This window comes from Hoplias malabaricus, chromosome 2, assembly GCF_029633855.1.
Source record: "Hoplias malabaricus isolate fHopMal1 chromosome 2, fHopMal1.hap1, whole genome shotgun sequence".
Classification (NCBI taxonomy): domain Eukaryota; kingdom Metazoa; phylum Chordata; class Actinopteri; order Characiformes; family Erythrinidae; genus Hoplias; species Hoplias malabaricus.
This window is the reverse complement of record NC_089801.1, coordinates 13,608,345-13,634,397: the sequence shown is the minus strand read 5'-3', so window position 1 is coordinate 13,634,397 and position 26,053 is coordinate 13,608,345. Positions and strand designations below refer to the sequence as shown.

At 38.5% G+C, this 26,053-nt stretch overlaps 1 protein-coding gene across 1 annotated transcript; it reads left to right on the top strand.

Annotated features, from left to right (window-relative positions):
• Positions 1–8,737: 8,737 nt before the first annotated feature.
• Positions 8,738–24,187, top strand: gucy1a1 (guanylate cyclase 1 soluble subunit alpha 1). The gene is made up of 8 exons (XM_066658692.1): positions 8,738–9,237; positions 9,414–9,472; positions 10,640–10,728; positions 11,636–12,357; positions 16,104–16,589; positions 21,054–21,197; positions 22,416–22,570; positions 23,308–24,187. The coding sequence occupies exons 1-8, from the start codon at positions 9,004–9,006 to the stop codon at positions 23,462–23,464; spliced, it is 2,046 nt and encodes a 681-aa protein (XP_066514789.1). The 5' UTR covers positions 8,738–9,003; the 3' UTR covers positions 23,465–24,187.
• The last annotated feature ends 1,866 nt before the right edge of the window (positions 24,188–26,053 follow it).

Sequence of the window (26,053 nt, the reverse complement as noted above, 5' to 3'; positions counted from 1 at the left end):
GCCGTGCTGTAGTAACATTGTCTTGCTAAAATAAGCAGGGATGTCCCTGAAAAAGACGTTGCTTGGCAGCATATGTTGCTCCAAAACCTGTATGTACTTTTCAGCATTAATGGTGCCTTCACCATCTTCAAAAGATTTGCTTTGGTAGGTTTAGTTTTCAGTTTGCACTGGAGCTAAGGAGCTAACCTCACTAGTTATCAGCACAAGCGTTTAACACTAAATAGCATTTTGCTAACTAATGCCAAATAGACATGTGTATGAAGGATATGTTAATAGCTAGATCCTTTAGCTAGATAAATATTTAGATAGATAACATTAAGTCATATATTTGTATACCTAACATACATATGTCAGAATCTACTGAAATCACTAAATAACAGTGTATGAAATAATGCAATTTAGCAAAACTCTCTATATATTTACATGACTTTTGAATGATTGCACCCTTCATTTTAGGAAAAAAAATATGAAAATGAAACTATGATGTTTAAGACATATAGTAAAAGGAAGTGAAATATCAATAGAGAACTGCACCTCAAATTAGCCGTTATCCACCCACTTTGTATAAGGCTTTCCTACGTTCTAGTTTTTTGAAGCTGTGCAAAATCAATCCAGTCAAGTCTACTAAAGCCATGGCAGCTTTACTCTACTTGTGAAGGCAATTCCAGATTGTTGCCCTATTTTGTCGTTTCCCGTGCCTCTCCGCCTCAATGCAGTGAATCATTCACTTTGACATACAAGAGCTTTAAACCTGGCTACGTTATCCAGTCCTTGTGGCTTTGATACTCATCGACTGAAAACTGTTTCCAAAGTCTTTTTAAATTATACACAAATCAAGCAGGAGACCCCTGAGGACTTAGCAGAGATGCGGATTTTATCAATTATGCATGATCAGTGCTAGCAGGGAAATCATAATTTTATGTTCAGCATGACATGTTGATGTTACTATAATGAATTGGTTGCCCTAAGGTTCCGCCGAACAATGGACAATGGCTTGGGATAGATGCGGTTGCGGATACCTAAACATTTGAATTTAACCCCTAAAAATAGGCTTTTATTATAGTTATTAGAATATTAATATAATTTTTTCATCTAAATTATTTTAAATCTACTACTACTAAAAGTAGTATGTAATTAGTTTGTAATAATTCATTTTTATATTTTCTGTATGTAAAAAAATTCTTATTTAATGTAAATGTAATTTTTACAAATTTAAAGTAAATTCAGTTTTCACAAAGTCAACAAAAATTCATCAATTGAATATGTAAGGTTATTTTTTACCATTCATTTTCTAGCCCATAACTTATATTTAAATACAGCTGTCAAAAATACATTAACAGATATCAACCTTTTCTGGTTTCATAATTTTAGCTTCGCCAACTCATACAAAAGTTATAAAAAGGAATGGAGTGGATTTACCTAAACAACATTTTCACTTGTACTTCTAAGATATAAAGGGAGTTTGGAAAATGACACTGTAAAAATAAAACTTAAATAAATATCACACAAGATTTACTGTAGGCCCCTAAATTTCTGACTGGTGGGAAATGGTAATGTACTCATTTAGTTTGGCTGCAGCTGTGGCCACATTAGGAAATATTTGTATCCTGTGTGGTGTGGATTTCATACAACATGGCAGTTAAAATAGCATTTGATCATTCTCAATGAAACCGTGCTAAGCTACTAAATTTCCCAAATGTGAAAATTGCATTGCTAAGGAGAGGAATCCAGCCAGTTCTGCTTCATTATTGGGGCTTTTGACATAAGGCTGAATGAGACAACTGTCAAAGCTACTTGAGAAAATTTTCCTCATCAGAGCTTTACTCACTTTGAAGCTGCTATTGGCTGCGTATGGGGCATTGATCTTGCTTCCAGCTTTTATCAACCTGTACTTCGGGCCGATCAAGTGCACACCCACAGCCTGTTCGTTAGGCACATGTGCAAAAACACTTCTTAAAAATGTGACTGGTTAAAATGGATTGGGCGGAGATTTTCAAAATGACTCTGGAAGAAATAAATGTGCAATATACTGTACACTTAGATCTGTTTCATAATTTTTTGGAAGTGCTGGAAAAACCTCAGTATTTTGTTTTACTTGAATGAAGGATAATATAACTTGTAGTCTCTGAGGAGGTTGCAGAATGTTTTAATGCCCTGTTGCCCCTGAGACAAATTCTGTAGAAGTACTTCCCTGCACATTTAAGTTATGACTGCTCCCTCCGAAGGAGCTACAGAATGATTTAAAATAATTTCTTGCTGCCTCTGAGGAAGTAGTCATAAATCAAGTGTGCAAAATGTACCACTTTAGAATCTGTTTCATAGGCAGATTAATTGAACTGTATAACATTCTGCAGCTTCCTCTGAGGCAGCAGTCATAACTCAAATGTGCAGGAAAGTGCATCTTCAGAATCTGCCTCGGAAACAGCGGAGAATTAACATTTTGCAACTTCCTCAAAGGCAATTATATTACCCTCTTTTCAAGCAAAACAAAATATTGAGATATTTGCAACACTTGCAGCAAATTATGAAACAGAACTAAGGTATATGAGGAGCTCCACCAATCACATACATCTCCGCCTGCTGGCGGTTAACCAACTACATTCCTTCTGCCTTCAAGGCAGCGCTGCCTCCAGAACCTTTTTGAGTAGTACTTGTGCACACATGTGTCTGTTAGCTGAAACAGCACATCTGTTAACTGCAATTGCCACATTGAAAATAGTGATGACTGGGGGAAGCATGTATTGCTTTTGCCCTCCCACCTTGGTTGAATCATGTGCATGTAAAATAACACAAGTGAAAATAATAAATATGTCTATTCATAAATTAATAAACATAAAATAAAACCTGTAATTTATGCCTGCAATTTTGCATAAAACTGAACATTAACAGCAGGATTCAGTGACACAGAGAAGCCACATGAGAGAGCTAACTGCTCAATTAGGTAATGCCCACTAACCCATGACTGACCCATATAATCTTCAGCAGAAAATGTTTTGCTTTCACTGACTGACCAGATGTACCCGTCTCTCTGACTAAAAGCATGCTGCTGCAACACATTATTAACAACATCTCTATAGAATAAATTGATGGGTTTGTTGTCAATCTCCCAGCAACAGGATTTGAGCATGCCACTCAGTCTCAGCCTCCTGAGAGGAATCTAGCTTACAGCGCCAGCTTTCAGTGTAAAAACACTGTCTTCTCAGCTGTAACAAATCCCAGTTGTACGTAAAGACCTCATCCACCCCGCAAACAATTCAGCTCTGCGCCATTTTTTTCAGACCATTAAATAAAAAAAAAACATGCTAATCTCGGCAAGCAAAAGGACCCTACACCCACTTGCCCATTGCTCTTTCAGAAATGAAGGTTATTAATGAGTAGTTTTGCCCCTCTGTTATACAGAACAGGCCTTTACTATTCTAGGAAGACTTTTTACTGCATGCTGGAACACTGCTGACTGCTGGGAAAACTGGATTACATTCTGCCACAGAAAACATCAGTGAGATCAGGTAGTTATGTTGTCTAATTAGTTCTGAATCACATAATCCTCTCCAAATCATCCTGGACATATTGCGTAGTGCTGTCACTTCAGAGCATGCAGAATCACAGCCTAAAGCTGGTTAGCTTTATAGTGCTCTAGCTAAAGCTTAGAATTAGTCATTGTAAACATAGACTCATGTGCAACTACTCCAAAAATTAGAAATATTAGATATATACCCCCCCCCCTGTTAATTCTGTTCTGCTTTCACAATTTGGTAATGTCACTTGCAGATAGGAAAAGAAGAAAAAAAATAAATGGTTGAGCAAATTATGCTAGTGGACTTCAAACAATAGAATGTATATGTATATGTATGTGTGTGTGTGTGTGTGTGTGTGTTTATGTCCAAATGGTGACATAGGCCCTAACAGAAACTAGACAAATCTAAATGGTTGAGCAAATTTTGCTAGTGGACTTCAAACAATAGAACCTGATCCTTGAGCGACCACAGGAAGATTAAACCCTGCTCCATTCACTCCACAAGCAAACACGGGACAATGAAACCTTTATTAAAATCTTGCTTGTATTACCATACTGTGAGAATGCTTTGAAACGGTATGATTGTATGATAAAATGTGATAGTGCCCTATTCTACAATGCTTTTGCTTGCTTTTTTTTGCTCATTTGAAGAGATGATAATAGTGAGTAAATTGATATATATATATATATATATGTGTGTGTGTGTGTTTTGTTTAAGTACTTTCTATGTAATGTCCAAATGGTGACACAGGCCCTAACAGAAACTCTGTGAAAATGTCCAGAAGACAACCAAGGATGTTGTGTTCCGGTCATGAGGCCAGATTCCATCATGAGAAGAGTGAGAGAGAGATAATGACTGCCACTGCATAAAGAACACAACTCCTTCGCTACCAGAGTTGGATGGATTTAAAAGGCCTGAAATTTTAATGAAATTGCATTTTCTGTACCCTATGGTTGGTCTGGGGGATCATGGTGAAAGATTCATATGTGTGTGAATGTCAGTGTGTGTGGGTGTTTATGTGTGTCTGCAGGAGAAAGATGGACACACAATGACACTCATTAGCTAGGAAAGAATAGCACCGGTCTTAGACTGTGTAGGCAAAGCGAAGAATGACTGTCGACATGAAAGACATCAGAGGGCACAAGGACCAAATGAGGGGTTAGCACTGAGTCAAATCGGAAGAAAACAAGGCTGTGCATGTGTGTGTGTGTGTGTGTGTGTGTGAAACTGAAGGACGGTAACAATTCTGTGCTCTCTCTCTACACCAAGAAAAGGCTTGAGAATTTTCTTAATTTTTAATAAAAATCGCACAATACCACCATTCGTTTTTTTAACAAAGAGATCATTGCAAAACCCTAAAACTTTGACAAATTATTATTTTTCTGTCATTTTAATAGAAAGCAATAAAATGAGATATTTAATTTAGGATGCCCATCTAAATTGGCACTTTTTAAATTGTCATTCAAGTTTAGCATTGTTTTAACTTTAAAATTTAGCATTTTAGAGATATTCCTGTGCAAAACTAAAAAAGTTACACTGTGTTAGCAGACTACTTCTGAGGTAATAAAAATAGTATAATTTTCTCAACTCACCGAAACAAGAAGACTTGAGTCAAACGTTCTATGTGAGAAGACAAATAAATACATTTTCACCCCTTAAAGCTGTAGCTTTCCAGAGGCTGGATTTGTGTCCCTGTTGTAGACAATACTAGCTGAATAAATATAAGATGTCCTTTTTATAGAAAGCAACACTTGTCTGGCATCAGTTTATGTCTTATCACTTTATTTTTAAGCTGTATTCCTTAGCTGTTTCCACAGCAACATATTCCCAGACACTTTCAGAGTCACTTGGGTAGAAGTCATCAGCTTTGTCCGACAAAATGCAAGACAGTTGCATGGAACAAATTTAACATAATAAACAATAAACTGGGATTCTTGGTTTTCAAAAATGAGGCACAACTGTTAAAACCAAAGATATCCCAATTATTTTACCCCAAATGTAGTTGATTAGCAAAGACATCTTGACATTTACACTTATGGCTACTATTAACTTAAATCTACTTGATACATTGGTCAGTGCTAAGACACAATACAAAGCCACAACCCGTGCTAATACCTGGGAAAGAAAAAACACAATTCAGTACATTAAGAGAATTCAAGATATTTCACTGCCTTGGAAAGAGAAGCAATTCAAAAAGTTGAAAAAGCTCAAAAAACGCAAGACTAATCATCGATAAATTCTGCACAAATAGATGAGCCTTCAATATGCATTTGAAGACAATGTGGGACTCTGCAGTTTGGACCATCAGTGGAAGTTAATTCCACCATTTGTGATCCCAGACAGAGAAGAGTCTTGATGCTTGTCTCTCATGCCTTCTTAAGTGTCCGAAATTGGCTTTGCACTAGAGCTATGAGGCTAATGTAGCTAACTGGGAACAGAAATTTGTTTGATAAATTATTTAAGTTAATTTGGTCCTGGTGTTTCAGTATGCCAACTGTCCAATTAATTATATAAAAGTGTTACCTAAGAAGCAAGTGGTGAAGACTTCAATGCATGTAATGAAGTTTATGCTACCATTACTTGTTAGCTTTAGCTTCAATGTTATATATAAAAACCTTCATACTTCAAACTTGGCAAAGCAACAGCATTTTGAGTAAGGGCTAGGCTGTAAACTTTTTCTATTAAAATTGGTCCAATTCCCTCCACCAGCGAGGAAGTACTATGAGCAGCACATAACTGACCACAGTGAGTAGTTGGGTTTTAGCAGCTTAACTGAGAACAGGCAGCAAAATGAAATAATTTACTGGTGAGCTCCCTCTGCTTTCTCATCGACCTGTATATAAGCCTTTGATCTGTTTTCACCCACCCACATGGAGTAGTGTCTGCTGGGAGCCCCCACCACATCCAGTCTTTTCATAAACTGAGAGTGAGCAGCGAGACATCCCTTTCCCTTGCTGCAAATCACTATCGGGCAATAGACCTTACAAAAATCACTCACACTCTGCGGCTTCCTTTGTGCTTTCACTCCAAGCTACAAATTGACCCGCTTAGCCAACAGTGCAGATTTATAAAAAGGAATAGAGGTCACTGGAACAATAGAAGAATTATCTCAAACACACTCAAGTATACACATGACTAATTAATAAACTGTCTAATGCATATGAGCCTGGGGCACCAGCAGTGTCTTATTCCTCCTGTGAGAGATTGCCATGCTAATGTTGTGCTGACACTTTAGCGAAGTGCTAATCAAGCTGTTGATGTTATTAGGGCAACACTCTCAAAGCAAATTTCCCAAAGGAGGACTTAGAACATGCTGCCATGTTCTGGCCAATGTGTGTGTGTTCGTTTGTTTTATGAAATAAAATACAGTGCACTAGCAAAAGTTTGTACTAAATGTATTCCCAGTGTTTCTCCTGAAATCAATTATATTAACAGGGAGTTCATTTTGCTGCAGTAAGTACCTCTACTTTTCTGGAAAAGCTTAAAGCATTGCAATCAGCCGCATAAACATAAGAAAGGCAGGTGCTGGTTTTGTATAATTAGTTCTGACCATTTGGCATGGGGATGGTATTATCCTTCTCTAGAAAACCATTCTAATGTCAATGTTTTTCTATAGATATTATACAATAAGTTTGTTCTGAGTTGAGCACCTGCGTCAGCAATGGATTCCAAATATTTCTAAAACTAACGCTTTCATAATTTCTATTGACTATCATAACTGCTTTGAGAGCCAACTGCATGAATTACATTTACAATTGTGGGAGTCTGTCCAAACCAGCCTGTTAACAAACAGTACACGATGAACTGAGGTTTTGGAATGGAATAGATGTTGAAAAAGGATCTGAAGAGCAGATATCTGCCAAATTATGTACACACTGACCTTTTCACCTTGGTCAAAATTATAAAAGTTTTGTTGAAGGATTTCTAAACCAAAAGTTTAGTAAAATGATTTTACTGATACATGACTTATATATTTATAGTTCATTTTACATAATAAGAGAGTCTTCAGAGATTATTTCAACACTTAAATATTTTCTGATGGAACAAGCTTCCGGACCATCATCCAGGGAGTTTGTTTTTGAACTTGTCAGCAGTTTCCCCTCTGTTTTTGCCATAACTAACTTACTAAAAGCTCTTATTACACATCAACAAGAAACAAAAATAAAAATGTATGGGATTTATTTATATATATTTATTTTTCTAATTTTATGTAGGATTGTTTATAAGCTAGAAGACCTACCTTGCATGAAATAAACAGGCAAAACCATGGCTGGTCATTTTTGCTTTAAAACTGCAGTGCAGTGCAGTGCTCCAAGACAACCTTATGTTGTAAACCTGATAAACAAATCCAATCTACTTGCAAAATATGGCTAGGTGGAGCTTTTGAACTGCAGATTATCAATGAAGTGGTGTGTAGAAGTACCTGAGTGTACTGAGAATTCAAAAGCTCACAGTATTTGAGCCAATATAAAAAGTCTTATGGGATTTTTCTAAGTTTTCTAACTTTTAGATATGTCATTTCAATTAAAAATATTTTTAAGGGCTTAATCGATGACCAGACGGCGGACTTGAATTGTGTACACATATCTCAATGCCAAGTTTTGTCTAAAGATAAAGCAACCCAGCATTTCACCATGGGCCAGTAGAACGTTGCTCTCTGTACAGACTAAACACTTTTCCTGTCTTTACAATGATTTTAAGTCAAGTTTGTGATTCAGAAACACCTATGCCTGACCTCACTGATGTTTATGTGGCTTAATGGCATCAAGGCAATGTTCAGATATCTAGTGTAAAATCCACCCAGAAGACTATGGCTATTACTGTGCTGTGCAGACGGGGAACACTTTATTTCGGAATAAATTGTGTGAGCATGTCCCCAAACATTTGGCCTTACCACACATCCCTACCTTGACGTCCTCCTACTGGAGAATAAAAAGAGGTTCCATTTGTAAACTGAGTTTAAAGCCATAAAATAACAAATTTAATTGAGACACACTCTCAAAATAATCAGTTGCTAACTGGCAGCATGCTAATCCAGCGTTTTGCTTTTAACGGTTCAACGCGCGCTCGTGGAATTCGCCGTGACGAGCCCCGCCCAGCTGCGCTATGATTGGCCCGTGTGAGAGCTGCTCTGATTATCTGCGCTGTGATTGGTCGGTGGATTGCGCTTGCTCCCCCAACCGTTTCTTAATGTGAATTTACGATGAAGAGTGACCGTGTACATGAGAGACCGAGAGACTGGGAGAGACGGTGAGACAGGGAGACTCGGTCAGTCTGAGTGTGTGTGTGTGTGTGTGAGAGAAAAAGCGAGGACTAAGTGCCGCCGTTCAAGACTGAAATAACTGAATTACCCGAAACCCAGCCTTCCTCTCTGTATTAATTTTAATTCAGAAATGCCCTCGAACCGAAGCGGACCCGGGACCGAGTGTAGCCGGGCCGACAGTTTGAAGCGCCAAAATTAAGAAGCTCGTTGGAGGAAACCGGGAGGATGTTCTGCGCCAAGCTGAAGGACCTGAAGATTTCGGGAGAATGTCCGTTCTCTGTGCTGGTCCGGAGCGAAGAGGCGGGAGATTTCGGGGGAGAGCGCGCCGTGCACACGCTGCCAGTGTCCGCGGAGGTGCAGGGTCTCGCGGACAGCTCCGTGCCCAAACGCAAAACAAGCCGCGGCAAAGTTAACCTGCATTCCCTTGGAGAGAGCGTCAGAAAACTGCTCTGTCCTGAGGTAATGCTCCGCTCACAGGCTTAAGGGCTTTTTATATGAGCCTTTCATTGGCTTAACGCGTCAAAGCGCTTTTATTCACGGTGCGAAACTGCGCTGTGTTTCCAACTGTCTGCGTTCGTCTTCAGAGTAAGCACTGAAAACATAACCCCGGTCTGTCTGTTTTCTTACATTTTTAGTTTGAAAAACTGCGCAGTGCCATGGTAAGAGTGATGGAGCAAAACCTAGACTCCACCTGGTAAGATTTCTATGTCATGTAAAGAATTAACTCCAGACTTTATCTTGTGGGGGGAAATCACACGTGTTTTAGCCACATTTACCCACCTTTTTAATCATTTTAATCATTTATTATTCCTGAATCCTTCATTTACAACTTGCACATGTGTAATTCCATGGTAAAACCTGCTAAATGTCAGCTATGTGTTCAGACTTTTGTTCACATTACATCATGTGTAATCACATGCAAATCATATATTATCTCACAGGGGATCATATCAAATCACATGCCATCACACACTGTTCACAACATATCACGAGATTGAATATGTTGTAATATATATTGATCATATATTGTTCACATTGGATAACGTGATCACATGTCGTTTCACATTGTTCACATATATCACATGATCACATGTATGTTTTGATATAATTTAAATTGGATAACATATAATTGCCATCACGTTATCACATGATAACACATCAGTTTTGACATTTTACCACATATAATCACATACTTTATGCCACATACTCAGGTATTATTCACATTGTATCACATGATCAAATATTAATATCACAGTTCATTTACCACATTTAATATGAAAAATATGATCACGTGAACTGTCACGTCCTGAAATGTTACATGTGATCACATGTTTGGCGGATGATCACATGACATAGTATTTATCACATATAATAAGGACCACATGTGATTTAATGTGTTTATCATCACTCTTCCCTACATTACATTGCATCCCTACATTGGGAATATTATATAGTGAATAGGGCACAGTTTCGACACAGATGTCATACGTTTCTTTCCACTCTGGATCACATGATGTCTGTTGTCATACCTTTACACTATTACATGTCATCACAAATGGTTACACTGTATCCTTACATACACACACACACACATACCGAAGTCAATGTATATCGAAGTTTACCTGAGTCTAACAATAAGTAGGATGCATTTTTAACTTTACACTGCCTAGATGTCAGTATAAGGCTGTCAGTTTAGCTATATCTCTGTTTGCAGTCTGACTGAAGTCAAAGCTGGAATGCAGACCTCTCTGTATACATGTGCTATTCAGTGGTTTATTCTCACCCAACTCCCTTGTTGTGCTTGTGTGTCCTTATTTCATCCCATTTTTAGCTCTTGCCTAACTGTACTCTGTGTCTACAGCCCTGCAGGACACAATACTGATCTCTGTCAGATGTTGGAAAAACCTGAACACCTACTAGATGTCATAAAGATTTATTCACAGAGAACAGGTACACCAAGGACAATCTGCTCCCAAGTGTTTGGAATTGTACCAGAGTGACTTTATGTGGATGCACATACTATTAGAGCACCCTAGATGATGAGGTGCAAATCAGGCCATTTTGAATTCTTAACTTGAATGAAAAAATGTATTTACACATTTCTAACCTTTTCCATCTACAAACTCTATGTATGTGCCCTGAAGGTATGAGGAGAGTTTCAGCCTGGGTTGCTTTTATGAACAAGGCAAATAGCAGTGCAGCCAATCAGAACATGTCAATGACATATACAGTGTCAGTTTTAATGTACAGTAACAAACGCCCTGTTTAATTCAGGAGAAAAGAAGAAAGAGAGATAGAAAATGGACATTAACAGTAATTTTGACTGTTTTTATTATATAAAAGCATATACATATACATAATTACAGTTAGAGGTAGGTTACAGAAAGTGTAAACTTCTGTAAATCATACAGTTCATCCAAATAGCACAATAGTTTGTATTGTTAAATATAGTAACCTACAGTGGTCGAACACTCTTATTAGGCGCCCCTACCTTGTAACAACATTCATTGTCCATCATACAGGAGCTCTTTGTAGTTCTACAATTACTGACTGTAGTTCACCTGTTTCTCTGCATACTTTCATATACCCATTTCACCTTGGTCTTCAATGGTCAGGACCACCACAGAGCAGGTTTGATGTGGGTGGTGGATCATCCTCAGCACTGCAGTGACACTGATGTGGTTGTGATGTGTTATTGTGTGTTGTGTATTGTGTGTATGAGTGGATCAGCAGTGCTGTGTTTGTAGATACAATGAGTGTAGATACAAGGTAGGTACCTAATCCAGTAATCATTCAGTGTTTTGTTAAACTGTATGCATTTTCAGCCTGCTTTCTTACATTTAACTACGCACTCCAGGCCTTCCCATGGACGTGCTAAAGATCTCTTTAGGCCTGGAAGTGTTCAGAGACTGCTATGAGGAGGACAGCCACATTCTGGGCGTGGTTGGAGGTGCCCTCCACGACTTCCTCAACAGCTTCAATGTTCTTTTAAAGCAGAGCACGCCCCCCACTCCTGAAGCTCGCCAGTATGTGAGCCAAGCCTCTGTCTTGTGCCTGGACAAAGACCCTGGACTGCTCACAGTCTATTATTTCAACCCTCACCCCACAGCAGAGCTTTTCTTCCCTGGGATCATCCAGGCGGCAGCTAGGTTCCTGTACGAGATACAGGTGGAGGTCAGGATGGACTTTGCTGGAGCCAAGGATAGCGGCGCTCTCCAGGCCAACCACCAGCCTCATCTGCTGTATTCTGTGGCGGTCAGGGATGCCAAGAGCCTGACACCAAGCCCCATGAGGACACACTCCTCTGGGGACATCCCTCTTTCTCTGCTCTATACCACCTTCCCCTTCCATATTCTCCTGGACCAGGACATGGGGCTACTGCAGATAGGAGACGGACTGAGGAAGCGTCTGGGACGCAGTAGAGATGGCCAGAGGAGGCCAATGTTTGAAGAGCATTTTGCCATCGTCCTGCCTGAGATACGAGCTAGCTTCCAGGGCATCCTAACCATGCTGAACACCCAGTTTATCCTCAGAGTGAGGCAGCAGCAGTCGTCAAGCTCGGCGGCCAGCTCCGGAAAGGTAATCATTAATATTTCACTTTCTCCGATGGTGCTTTCTCAGTGGTGAGTTTCATTCTGAGTGTCCAGGCACCCTGAGTCTAACGCAGCTTGTGAAATAGCTTACATGGATTTTTTTTACCCCTTGCAACAATAAAATGGGAAAATTGCTCAGCTTATTTGATTAAAAAAATAACACCACACTGCACTGCTGGCATGTTTTGCTCGTCATGCTCAATGTTAAACGTGGGTCAACTGTAGCATGTAAAACCACTTACCTGGATTATTTATCTCACCACTGTATTAGGCTGACTGCATTAGATTGAGATTGACTGCTTTGCCTGGTTTAGCTGTGTTGTGTAAACAGTGCAGCTTTGATACCTTTAAAGCACTGCATACGGATATTTTTTGACTGATGTTTAAATATAGTTTCAATGGCCTGTTTATATATATATATATATATATATATATATATATATATATATGTATATATATCGAGATCAGATCAAAGAGGCTGAAAAAAAAATCAAAGGATGTCCTGGATTTAGGCACAGAAAGACCTTCTGAGCAAACCACCGGGAGTCAGGACTAATCAGTGCAGAGTAATTAGAGAGAAGCCGTTCTCCTATGTGCTTTTCCACTGACCTGAGAGCCCTTTTTCTGTCATCAGAATGGCTGCGAATAGGGATTGACGTATGTGAACTGGTACCAGATCAGTACAAAGAGGTAACCTCTACCCAGGGTAATTTCTGTACTGAGGAGGAAACCCACTCCTACGCAGACGATGAGACTAACACAGAGCCAAATGTCAAGTCATGTAGAAACATCCACCTCTCAAAGCACCAAATAATGAGATTTAACCTATTTATAGCTGCTGGTTAAGAATTATGTAGGAGGCTTATTACATCAGATCTAGATACATATAAAGGTAAACAATATAATTTTCTCATGAAATACTCATGAAAATGAGAGTATTGAACGTGATCTGATTTCACATCCAGTTAACAGTAAAGGCATTTGCGCTCGCTACTGTGCAAATGTTAGGGACCAGTATTTTTGCATGCCATTGCCAGTCAAAACAGCCATTTAGTCTGAGCTGTTTTTCAGTGGGTATGAAACCAGACATATGACATAATCCACTTATAATAAAGAGGAAAGCCAAAAGCATTTAAGTAAAACCTGGGGGAAATGGAACTTCTGACAACTGTGTGAGACTTAGTAGACCACCTAATTCCACAAGTGTTTATGGATGTCCTTCCACTGTGAAGACACAACAAAATACCCTGGGTCTGAAAAGATCTGTAGGTGTCGGGATGCTGTTACTAAGAAAATTAAATAGACACTTGTAAATCAAACAAAAATTATGCTGATCTTCGCCAAATTATTGAATGACCACCACAAAGCCCAGACCATTTGGGAATATTTGGATACTTGAAAGAAGCAGAAAATGGCATCAGCTCCTAGTACTGAACCTTGTGTGAAAATAGTCCTCTGAAAACTGAAGAAAGTCTTGTGAAATTAATGGGATGGTTGTAATAAAATCTAAATGTGCCATCATAATTAGTTGTTGATGCTTAGGTGTAATTTTCTGTTTAATATATACATGTTACTTTTAATCTAATGCTCAGAAAGGAATAGTATGTAATGAATGGACATTCTGTTTGGAAATAAAGTAAATTAAGTGACACTCACAGCACTCTATATGTATATCACTTATGACATCTCATTCAGGTCACTGTAATCTCTGTATGGTTACATGTAGGAATGACATTCAAGTCCTCACCATCCGGCTATTTATCTTTCCCCTCTTGGCAATATACTTGGTTTATAGTGAGGGAGGAAGAGGAATAGAACAATGAAATCTCCCCAAAGTACACTGCTGTCTCTCAGGATTGCTGAAGCCCAATGCACTCAATAGGAGTGTGCATTAATCTTTGGAACACTTGTTAAATGTCACCTAAGTTTGCACAGTGGACCCCTTATAAGGGCGCTAATCCCTATGGCCTGTATCCATAGGGGCTTCACTATTAACAAGAAGAGTTTTAGGCTAATATAGTTAATTAGGTTGATATAATTTGGATCTTGGAGCAATAAATGTAATAAATATATATGTCTGAGCCCTGCAGCTGAATTAATCTCCACAACTATTAAGTGCTTCTAGCCTGGCCTTATACCTTATGTGCCACAGTACTTCAGGTGTTGCTCTAAAACAAAATTCAACATGATTAAAACAAAGCTGAATTTGAGGCTGCTTTGAAAACTCCCACAGGCTGTGATTGTGACAGTAATTAAGAGTCAGACACCTGGTATTCACTCTGTGAGACTCATTTCCATTCTGCTTTTTAAGAGCTGTTAAATTTTAGATGATATTAAGCATCCGTCAGTGGGGCAGAGTATGGAAAAAATATGGTTTTGTTGTAGGTATATACATATTTTGCATTTGTGATGTTCTTTGCAATATATATTTAAACACGAGTGTGAACTCTTGATTTGACATAAAAATAAAATCAGTCAACATTATTTGAACCTAAGGTCGTTATACCCTGTGCCCAGCACTGGCTAGATATAAAGCCACTCTCTTGCTTGAAATGGGGTGCCGTGGAATTGCATTTTCTCAAGTGTTTGTGTGTTATTCATCTCTTTTGGGATAAGCTAGTGTTGATTATGGTCCAGGACAAATCATTCAACATCATTATAAAAAAAAACAAGTTGCTTCTCTTTAGTACCAAAGGTCATTTTTACATAGAGGGAAGAAAAAACAAAAACAAGTCAGAAGATGAGTGAGGAAGGACTGAGAGAAGGGATAGATATGTAGCTGAGTGTTAAAAGAAGAAAATAAAAAGCAGAGGCAAATAATTTTTATAGTTGCATAGCTTGCATTCCTATACGCCAGCAGTAACTAACCTAACCTTAGGCACATACACAAGGCCTTAATCAGAAGACATAGGAGATCATGCAGGATATTAGTTGTGTAGAAGTTAGACATAAACTGGCAGCAGATCATGTAGAGATTTGTACATCAGCAGTATCAATCCTCATGCAGGTTTTAGAGGTTGAATGCCAACAAATCTGTGCAGAAATGTTTTAATTTGTAGTCCCAGTAGACTAGAAGATGAAACTGCAGCAAATAATTGGGGAACAAAAACATCATTTTATGTTTTAGACTTAGTATGTGTTGTATATGCTTGTATTTTTTATTTATATAATATGTAATTTGGTACATAGAACAATATCATTGCCAAGCAAACATTATTTTTACTCCGTATTTACAATGAGTTAGGACTCGTCCACATGTACACTGTAATTTTTTAAAAATTGCCTTTTGTGTCACGTAAAACTGATGTTTTCAAAACCTCTGTCCAGGGTGAAGAAATTTAGAAACTCAATTTTCAGTGTCGGTGTGTAGACAGGAAAAAGTTTTGGGTTTGTAGCATCAAGAGTGTGCTCTGTTATCTCCTTTGTTTACATGAGGTGATTGTGTGCATGTTGGACAATATAGCCATATAAATAAAATACCTCTGGTTTTATAAGGCTTCTGATTGGCCATGGGGTGATGGTTAACTTCTATTGTCGCCTTCTGGTTAAGCCTTCACTTGACAGGACTTAACAGCATGTTGTAACGTTTTCATGTGAACAGGCCTATTTTAAAAACAATGCATGTGTCAATGGAATGATTTTATTAGGAAATAAAATCAACAATAAACAGTGTATGTGTAGAATGCATATCTCTAGCATTAGCTCATGCTAAAACCCACTTTGTCATTGCAGCACATGGACCTGAAGGGCCAAATGATCTTCATGTCTGAGATGAACGCCATCCTGTTCCTCGGCTCTCCGTGTGTGGACAAGCTGGAGGAGCTGACGGGTCGAGGCCTCTACTTGTCTGATATCCCCATCCACAATGCTCTAAGGGATGTTGTGCTGGTGGGAGAGCAAGCCAAGGCCCAGGATGGCCTGAAGAAACGTCTAGGTAAGGCCAAAGCTGCCCTGGAGCAGGCCCATCAGGCCCTGGAGGAAGAGAAGCGAAGAACAGTGGAGCTTCTCTTCACCATCTTCCCTGGGAATGTGGCCCAGCGCCTGTGGCAAGGTCTTCCCGTTCAGGCCAAGAAATTTGACAGAGTGACGGTGCTGTTTTCAGACATCGTGGGCTTCACAGCTATCTGCTCACGCTGTACTCCCATGCAGGTGGTCAACATGCTCAGCGAGCTGTACACCCGCTTCGATCGCCACTGCGGAGAGCTGGATGTGTACAAGGTAAGCTAATGTGAAATCCACGTTTAGAACCATGGACAAAGACTTTTGGTGCTTTTCCACTGCATGGTACCTACTCTACATCAATCTACTCGACTCTACTTGCTTTTTGGTGCCTGGCTTGTTTTTCTAATGCAATGGCTGAATTTTAAGGCAATATTGTAAAACTTACAAATATTTTATTAAAATATTGTTTTTTTTTTTAAATAAAATAATATATTAAGTCTAATATAGTTGGGCTTTGAATGCAACAAAAAACTGCTCTACAGCCCACCTTTCACAGAGGATTTGCCTATTATCATAATATATGTTCCCTGCTGTTGATTTGTTGAACTTGGAAAGGCGAAGGCCGCTTAGCATTGTTTTCTGCTTGATAGGTTTTGTTCATTAATTTAACCGGTCTCTAATTCATCGTAACTGCACCAGTGTCAAAGCAGCAGCAACTGAATTAATGTCTCACAAATAAATGACAAAGCCTTGTTGATATTTGTTGATAATTCCACATCATGTGGAAGTTAGTGTTGAAGCTGAAATGTGTCCATAAGATGAAAGTTTTTGGTAAACAGTGAAATCTGCCTTCCACTCAAGATTTCATTATAAGCAAAGAGGTGAAAGAACTTTTGGCAACTTCTGTCAAAGTTGAAAACCTAGTCGGTCCTTTCCCCCTTTATCTCAGCCAAAGTGCTTTAGCGAGGACAATCGTTCATCAGCCAATCTTTCAGCCAACTCCTTGTAATCTGCCGGGAGGTTGGCTAATGTAATCAGTGTCTGCAAAAGTAAAACATCTCAACCTTACTGGAGATGGATCTCTTGTAAAAGACGACAGAGGAAGAGTTTAGCTTGGGACGCTGCTTTGCTTACATTCTTACAGAACGGCTCTCTCCTAAAATAGATCGCTTTCTCCTTCTCTTAACCTGGCAGCTTCATCTGCCAACTGCTCTTCTTTGTGGGGAACCAAAAGCTGTGTAATTCTGAGCTGCAATTATGAGCCAAAACCTGTTGCTTGTGCTCTGAAGATAAGGAAAAGCTTAAATTAAGCTACACATGAATTACAGTTTCATTCTGAATGTTAATCTGTTCAAAATGAACTTGTAATACATGTGTAGTTTCCTCAGTTCTGTTCTGTAACAAAAAATCTGAGCTGCAAAGTCTGATATTCTGCCTTAGTAATGTAATTAGAGTAGGTGAAAAGGTTAGTGATAATCCACAGGTTGCGATATAATTCATTTTTTGGCTTAGGATTTAGGAAATCTTTAGTGCCAAATTAAAATCTTTGGGGTGGTTTCCCAGACAGGGATTAAGCTTAGTCCTGGACTTGGAAAAAATCACGATTCAAAATGTTGTGTAGTCCAGGACTACACTTAATCCCTGTCTGGGAAACCGCCCCAAAGAGATTAAATTCAAATGGGTTGTTTGTGCCAAGTTAATGAGGTATGAGCACACTGGCAATGACAGTAAAACTCTAGCTGATAAAAATACATGACATGGCCAAGCTTTTGGACCATCTTTGGGACTTGAATGTATTAATAGGTAGCTCATCACTCTTTGCTGCAGTAACTGTTTCTGCTCATCGATTAAGACTGTACACTTGATGGATTTGATTGCATTCAGCCTCAAGGACATTGTGATGTCAGGTACTGATGTTGGATAACTTTTTCTTTGCCACAAATATCGCTTCAGCTCAAAGACATTGAATGGCAGTTCCACTGCCCCACAGCCCAATGGCACCTAGTTGATGCTTGGTGTTGACCATAGACCATGCAGCTACTCTAGAGTATTTCATGCCATGTGTTCACAATTGGTGGCAACTCTACAATAGACTTTGAGCAGAATAAGTTTGACAATTAAAGTATAAAACACGGAACAGTAATATCACTGATTAATATCACTGTTAACCCTGTAAAATTTAAAAGACCCATATATTGGTCCACGTGTGCATTCCTCAATCTAATGATATAATAACATATGTAACTGTGAGCCAATAATACAATGTGAATAGTAACTGAATATCAAGCCTAGAGTTTAACCCCTTAAATGGCCAGTGTTCTTAGATTTTTATAGGTACACTATGTGGACAAATGTATAGGGATACCCACACATTACACCCATAGGAGCTATTATATCCCATTCTAAATCCACAAGAATTAATATGCAGTTAGTTCCATCTTTGCAGCTATAACAGTAAATTTGGGACTCTTGACAACCCCACTGTGCAGGAAAGATATTTCACAAACTGAATTGTTGAAATAGTGCCATCCTACTACAGCACCATGCTCGAATTCAGTGAACAACCAATTCTTTCATGATAAAGGGATGCCAAGTGCTTGATTTTATACCCTTGTGCCATTGAGACCGAATTAAACATATGTAATCAGTGAGTAGCTGGTCTGTCCCAATAGTTTTGCCCATATTGTGTATGTAAGCAGCAATACATGGTTCATTGTTCAAGGTAAGCAAGAAAATGTGTAAACAAGAAAAAGACAAGCAATAATATTGATTTCCTGAAAACCAAGTCCAAGATAATGTGTAGTATATGGCAGCCCCCAGCCATGTTGTTTTTGCAGGCTCTTTAAATTTGTAGCTGCACTTTAACTGGTGATGTCATGCTACCTGACTGGTCACTCAGGGAATAGCCACCAATGAGAGAGAAGCTGTAGCACAAACACACAGCAAAATAGCACACAAATGCACACATTTCTAAGCATAAGAATAATGGCCTGCTTGTATTATAGTCAATGTAGTTACTGAAAAATAGCCGTAGGATGTAATAAAAAATAGTCTATAGGCAACAAAATAATTTTTGATTAATAAATCAGCTGATTAATCAGGCTAATTATTAGCATTCTGAGATAATTGGCCTTGTCTGATGCTAACACTACTTGGCTGCTATGCAAAGGATGTTTTTGGCTTGGCAGAGTTGCTAAGCTTTTCAATGCAGTGCTAGGTAACTTTTTAGGAGTAGGTTTAAAGTATGGAGCAGAGGAAAGCAGTTGCTGTAACAAAACATGATTACTTGATTTAAGTATCTGTATTGAATGAGTGGTTAGTCCAGCAGCAGCAAAAAACTTTGCAAAGTTGTCATGTTTTTGCAGCACAAAGGCAAAGAAGAAATCCTAAAACTCTCAAATGCTCCTAAAGTTACTAACCTGTGCGCAAGGAAAGACATTTATCCCAGCTCAATTTCAGTTAATCATGAATTAATTGAATAGATGTGTTCAAGTGAATAGTTCTTGAGTGTTAAAAAAAATTTAGACCAAAGCTGAAGGGATGTGGCTGGGTGCACGTGCATTGTATATGTATTTATTATTTATTAATTTATGTAAGTTTACAAAAATTAATTCTCCCTCACAAATAATGACATTCTGCTATCTGCTGATAAATGCTGTTAAGGTATTATTTAGTTTTACAAAGTTTATTGTTTGATTAATAATTTAATGCACTGCAGCCAAAGAGCAGATCTACAAATAAAAAATGCAGAAAATAATAGATATATTTTTATTTTTAGTCTATGTTTTATTATAAATAAATTGATGTTATCTATGTCCGTTCTTTCACCTCCACTTACCATACAGGAACACTTTGTAGTTCTACAATTACAACTGTAGTTCATCTGTTGCTCTACATACTCTGCCTCCTTTCAACCTGTTCTTCAAATGGTCAGGACCCTCACAGGACAACTACAGGGTAGGTATTATTTGGCTGTTGGATCACTCTCAGCACTGCAGTGATACTGACGTAGTAGTGTGTTATTGCGTGTTGTGCTGGTGTGAGTGGATCAGACAGAACAGTCCTGTTGGAGTTTTCAAACCCCTCAGTGTCACTGCTGGACTGAGAATAGTCCACTAAACAAAAAATATCTGACTAACAGCATCCTGTGCCCTTTGATGAAAAACTAGAGGACAAGCAACACAAACTGTGCAACAGCAAATGAGCTACTCTCTCTGACTTTACATCTACAAGGTGGACCAACGAGGTAGGTGTGTATAACAGAGTGGACAGTGAATACCACTGCTGTGTCTGGTCAACTCGTACCAGCACAACACACTAACACACCACCATACCTGCTCCTGGGTGGTCCTGTGGGGGTCCTGACCATTGAAGAACAGGGTGAAAGGAGGCAGAGTATGTAGAGCAAAAGATAGACTACAATCTACAAAATGCTCCTATATGGTCATTGGAGCAGGTGGTCATAATGTTATGGTTAACCATGTGTATTGGCTGCCCTGCTCTCTAAATACTGCCGCTGACATCTGCATTTGCCAATGAATTATCCATAATTAGTCAAAAGTACAAAATGTTTTTCAGAAATGCATCTCGCTCTCACACTGATTTGGACACAATACGCAAACTCTAAAAATGACCTCACTGTGTACCTGAATGGGCAGCCATTTTAGGCAACATTGAGGTTTATACTTGTTTTCGTCTATTCCTTTAAGGGTTAAAATGTTCTTGTTTTCTCCGTTCTAGGTGGAAACCATTGGAGATGCTTATTGTGTCGCTGGAGGCTTGCACAAAGAGAGTCCATCCCACGCTGTACAAATCGCTCTCATGGCCCTAAAGATGATGGAACTGTCTGATGAGGTCACAACGCCCATGGGGGAGGTCATCAGGGTCAGTGTCACATCACATATACGAACCTGTGTCAGTTATCAGAGCAGTGCAGACTGAAAAAAAAAATTATGCATTTAATTTACCTGATCCAGTTGTGTCCATCATTTTCACATGAATATTATAAACTGAGTTTACAGTAGAATTCATATTTGTCTTTTGACCTATGTATGTCTTCCCACCTTTCACACATTTCCTGTTCTTCATACTTCGGTTTGTGTGATCGAGTAATGAGACAACCATTTGCCGAAGCTAATTTCAGGCATCTTAAATCCCATTGCAACAAGATTATTTTCTACAGGGCCTTTTCTCCCAAATGCCTTACTGTTCTCACAGTAGGCAACATCTAAATACAGCATGTTGGGTTTATTCGTAGCAATGTAACTGACATTTATTTATTTATTTATATGTGTATTTCTTCATAAGAAAGCAGGCTCTTTGGTTTTTGGCACTAAAAAGGAACTGTGAGAGGAACAGCCTGCCGAGGCTGATAACTGTCTTGGCCGTTTGACTACAGTGAAGAGAGCATTTTATGAGGGCGAGTTATGAGTTTCATCCTACTTAATGACATTCTTATGATTCATTTATTAAACACTATCAGATAAGTAAAATGTCCAGAAAGACTTACTGGGATACAATTTATCAGCGAAATGTAGATATTACATTATCCTGGACAGACTATTTAAACTCAGCATGACAAACGAGATATTGGACTAGCAGGTAAAACCAGCTTCATGATTTACGGAATTAACATGCGTTAACCGTCTCACTGCTTTTGAATTTTACACAGATTCTTTCATCATATATATATATATATAACCTTCACACTATGTTTTGGATCTTTTTGTGATTTGACTTTTTCGACTTTTGTTTTCGAGTAATTGTGAACAAAATACAAAAATACAATTCTGCTGCAACATATTGCAGTTGCTATTTGTCTTTAGCTACATTGAAATCCATCTTCTGAACCCTTCATATACATAAAAATTATTTTACTTTGTTATGGTCAACGCATTATATGTGTTATATTCAGTTGTCTTGTTCTAATCACTGCCACTGTGAACAGATCTGACTTTAGAAAAGAGGACTTCATATGAGACCACTCTAAATGATTTGGTTAACACCTTAATAATCTATTTATACAGAAATGTTGAAAAATACTGAAAAATGACTGAATTTCAGTGTTTCTGATGTATTCATTATTAAGCCTTTTTTTCTCAGATGCGAATTGGTATCCATTCTGGCTCGGTTCTGGCTGGAGTGGTTGGTGTTAAAATGCCTCGATACTGTCTGTTTGGCAACAACGTCACTTTAGCCAACAAGTTTGAGTCCTGTAGTCTACCAAGGAAGATTAACATCAGCCCCACCACCTACAGGTACAGGTGTCTTTTAAGAACAATATTTGTTTACATCACTGTTTGAGTAAAACCCAACTTCATTTTGTCACAGTAATTTGCTGTTAACAGTAATTTACAGTCATTTTACCCCTATTGTAAACAGTGTATTAAAGGCTATTGATTGCATTCCAATAAGTACTGCTTACAGGGACGTCACATTAACCAGGACCATTACTAATATAGTTATAACCACAAGCATGCTCACATCCACAACAACTCACTGATTCACTGACTCCTCCTATACACCATCAGAAACATAGTAGTCTAATAAATATTATTTTAATGAGGTCTTGCACATTTTTTGTTAATATTGTGGAACTTTATAACTCTATTTTCCCATTTTACTGCTGTAGAGAATGCAGTGTATTATTAAATACATATTACAGATAATTATTCTAAGTGATAAGTAACGTTAGCTTCCAGCTAAGGAGGAATATCCTTAATGTAGTAGGTAATTCCAATATAAAAAAACAAATGAGTAATTGTGGAAAGGGCTCTACTATTTATGAATACTGCTTTGTATTTTGCTTCACTCTTTCATACGTTAGTGTTCTTTACATGTGGTTTATATTTGTTTTGTTGAATTGGAACATTTCTTTAAAACAAAAAGATATGGTCGATCAACTTTACACTTATGAAAGGGGTGCCAACTAGTACATATCCTTCAGCACTCTCCTCCTCACTGCGCATTGCTTTTTCTGCCCTGTTGGTTCCAGGCTGTTAAAAGACCGTCCTGAGTTCACATTCATCCCGCGATCGAGGGAAGAACTTCCACCCAACTTCCCCTCCGACATCCCTGGCATTTGTTACTTCCTGGAGGAGTCTGATCGAGCGACAAACGATGCTCGCCGAGAGTCTGCGACAGCGACGTAAATAACTGCCCTCTTGAGAAGGAACACTCGGCACAGAGGGCTGATTACTGCCTGGTGCGGTGCACAGTATATATCTCTTGAGCAGAGCCAGAGGTAGCAAGTTACTCAGCAATAGAAAGTTGCCAAAAACTGTCCAAAAGTATAAAAACAGCTTATTTAAAAGGGTGGACTGAGCACTGTTTATGCTTTGTAGGATTCTTTCTTGGAGCCACGTCAGACTTTGGGTCACAGGTGTTATACAGAATGTCCGAAAGACTTTACGAATAGCCTCTTTCAATTGGATTTGTCCACGGAAACCATCCAAAGCCCTACATTGGAAAAAAAAACTAAAATAAGCTCAAGTACTTAAAAAAACCCTCTCTGTAATACCCTTAATGATCTTTTTTAGATTTGCACACACAGTGAAATCCCTAGTGTATCAAGAACTCATACAAAGTTAAACCCACAGGAGTTCATTGGACACTGGTCAATTTTACTTGTATTAAAGAGTGGAGGTATTTAAAGGCATCAAAATAAAGTTAATACAGCACATTCGACTTTATGTCTGAATCACATTAATGTAGTATTTCGCTCACAGTGGATAAAAACTCACCAACTCACAGTAGGCCTAACTATAATCACAGCATAGCTTGACCACGATGAATGTTCCGTTGTCCTGAAAATACCAACATTTATAATGTTTCATTGTGACTTTTTTGTATTGTGATATAGCTATAATAAACATTGTGACTACTCAAAATGTGTCTTTTGATATACACTTGGGGTTAATGATTTTCATTTTTCAGTATTTGTCCCCCAATTTGTCACGCAATTTTATGGATCTGGGAAGGTGAAGGATAAGGCACATGTTTCCTCAGAGGACTGCCACTAACAAACATCAATGGACATGAACACGCTTGGAGGAGAACACCAATTACCCATTTCTATTATTTTAGCCAAAAGACTAAAAGGGTTAGCATCCCATAGATTGATGGAAAGACAAATAGCCATTAATTAGATCGATGTGAAATGGTTCAATATAGAATATCATCATATTTTCAATGCAAAACTCATCAGAGAATCTACACATCTGAATTATAAATTATTATTATTATTATTATTATTATTATTATTATTATTATGGCACGGTGGCGCAGCAGGTAGTGTCGCAGTCACACAGCTCCTGGGACCTGGAGGTTGTGGGTTTGATTCCTGCTCCGGGTGGCTGTCTGTGAGAAGTTGGTGTGTTCTCCCCGTGTCCGCGTGGGTTTCCTCCGGGTGCTCCGGTTTCCTCCCACAGTCCAAAAACACACGTTGGTAGGTGGATTGGCGACTCAAAAGTGCCCGTAGGCATGAGTGTGTAAGTGAATGTGTGTGTGTCTGTGTTGCCTTGTGAAGGACTGGCGCCCCCTCCATGGTGTATTCCCGCCTTGCGCCCAATGATGCCAGGTAGGCTCTGGACCCACCGCGACCCTGAACTGGATAATCGGTTACAGATAATGAATGAATTATTATTATTATTAATACACTGTAAAAAGAAAATTGCTTCAATTGATAACAAGTAATTCAATTAAGTTTATCCAACTTAATATTTTAAGTTTTTTAAGGTTAAACTTAAAAAATTAAGTTGGATAAACTTAATTTAATTACTTTTTATCAATTGAAGCAATTCTTTTTAGAGTGTAAATCATTTATTATTTTATTGCCATTTGTTCAACAAACAATTAAACATTTACTCCACATTTAACCCATCCATGTCAGAAAAGACACATACACACCCTACTGCACTACAGGCAGTGAGCATCCTCAGCTGTTCTTCACTCCCCTGCCCACAATTTCTTGCCAGTTGTGAGGGTTGAACCCATAATTTTACAGTCCAAAGCCTGCTTCCAGCCTCCACAGTAGTATCTACATTTGTAAAAGCTTTTTTGAGGTCTAGAATGAGGCACTTTTGGTGCTTTAGAATGTACATTTTTTGCCTATATTGTGAAAAAGATAAACATTCATTATCTGTAACCACTTATCCAGTTCAGGGTCGCGGTGGGTCCAGAGCCTACCTGGAATCATTGGGCGCAAGGCGGGAATACACCCTGGAGGGGGCGCCGGTCCTTCACAGGGCAACACAGACACACACACACATTCACTCACACACTCACCTACGTACCATATCCATCCTACGTACCATACCATATAACTTATAATTTTTGCTCTTTGGCATTTGTTCAAGGCAGCACGACTTGATTTATTGTGTAAATAATTACCTATGAAATTCAGAGTACCCTAAGAATGACAAATTTGATGAAACAAAACTAATATTAAACTATTAAACTTTGGCTTTAATTATTATTATTATTTTATATATTTATTTACAGTTATTGCCCTCCAAGTGATAATTTTATGCCTGCTATTTCAGTTATTTCAATTGCATAAGTAAATTATTTTTTTTTTTGCTAATTCAGTATATATATATATATATATATATATATATATGTGTATGTGTGTGTGTGTGTGTGTGTGTGTGTGTGTGTATTTATTTCCCACAGTGATGGAAAATAACTTTTAAATGGACATTTCCTAATTATGTTATCTGAGGAGAGAACAGAACATTCCA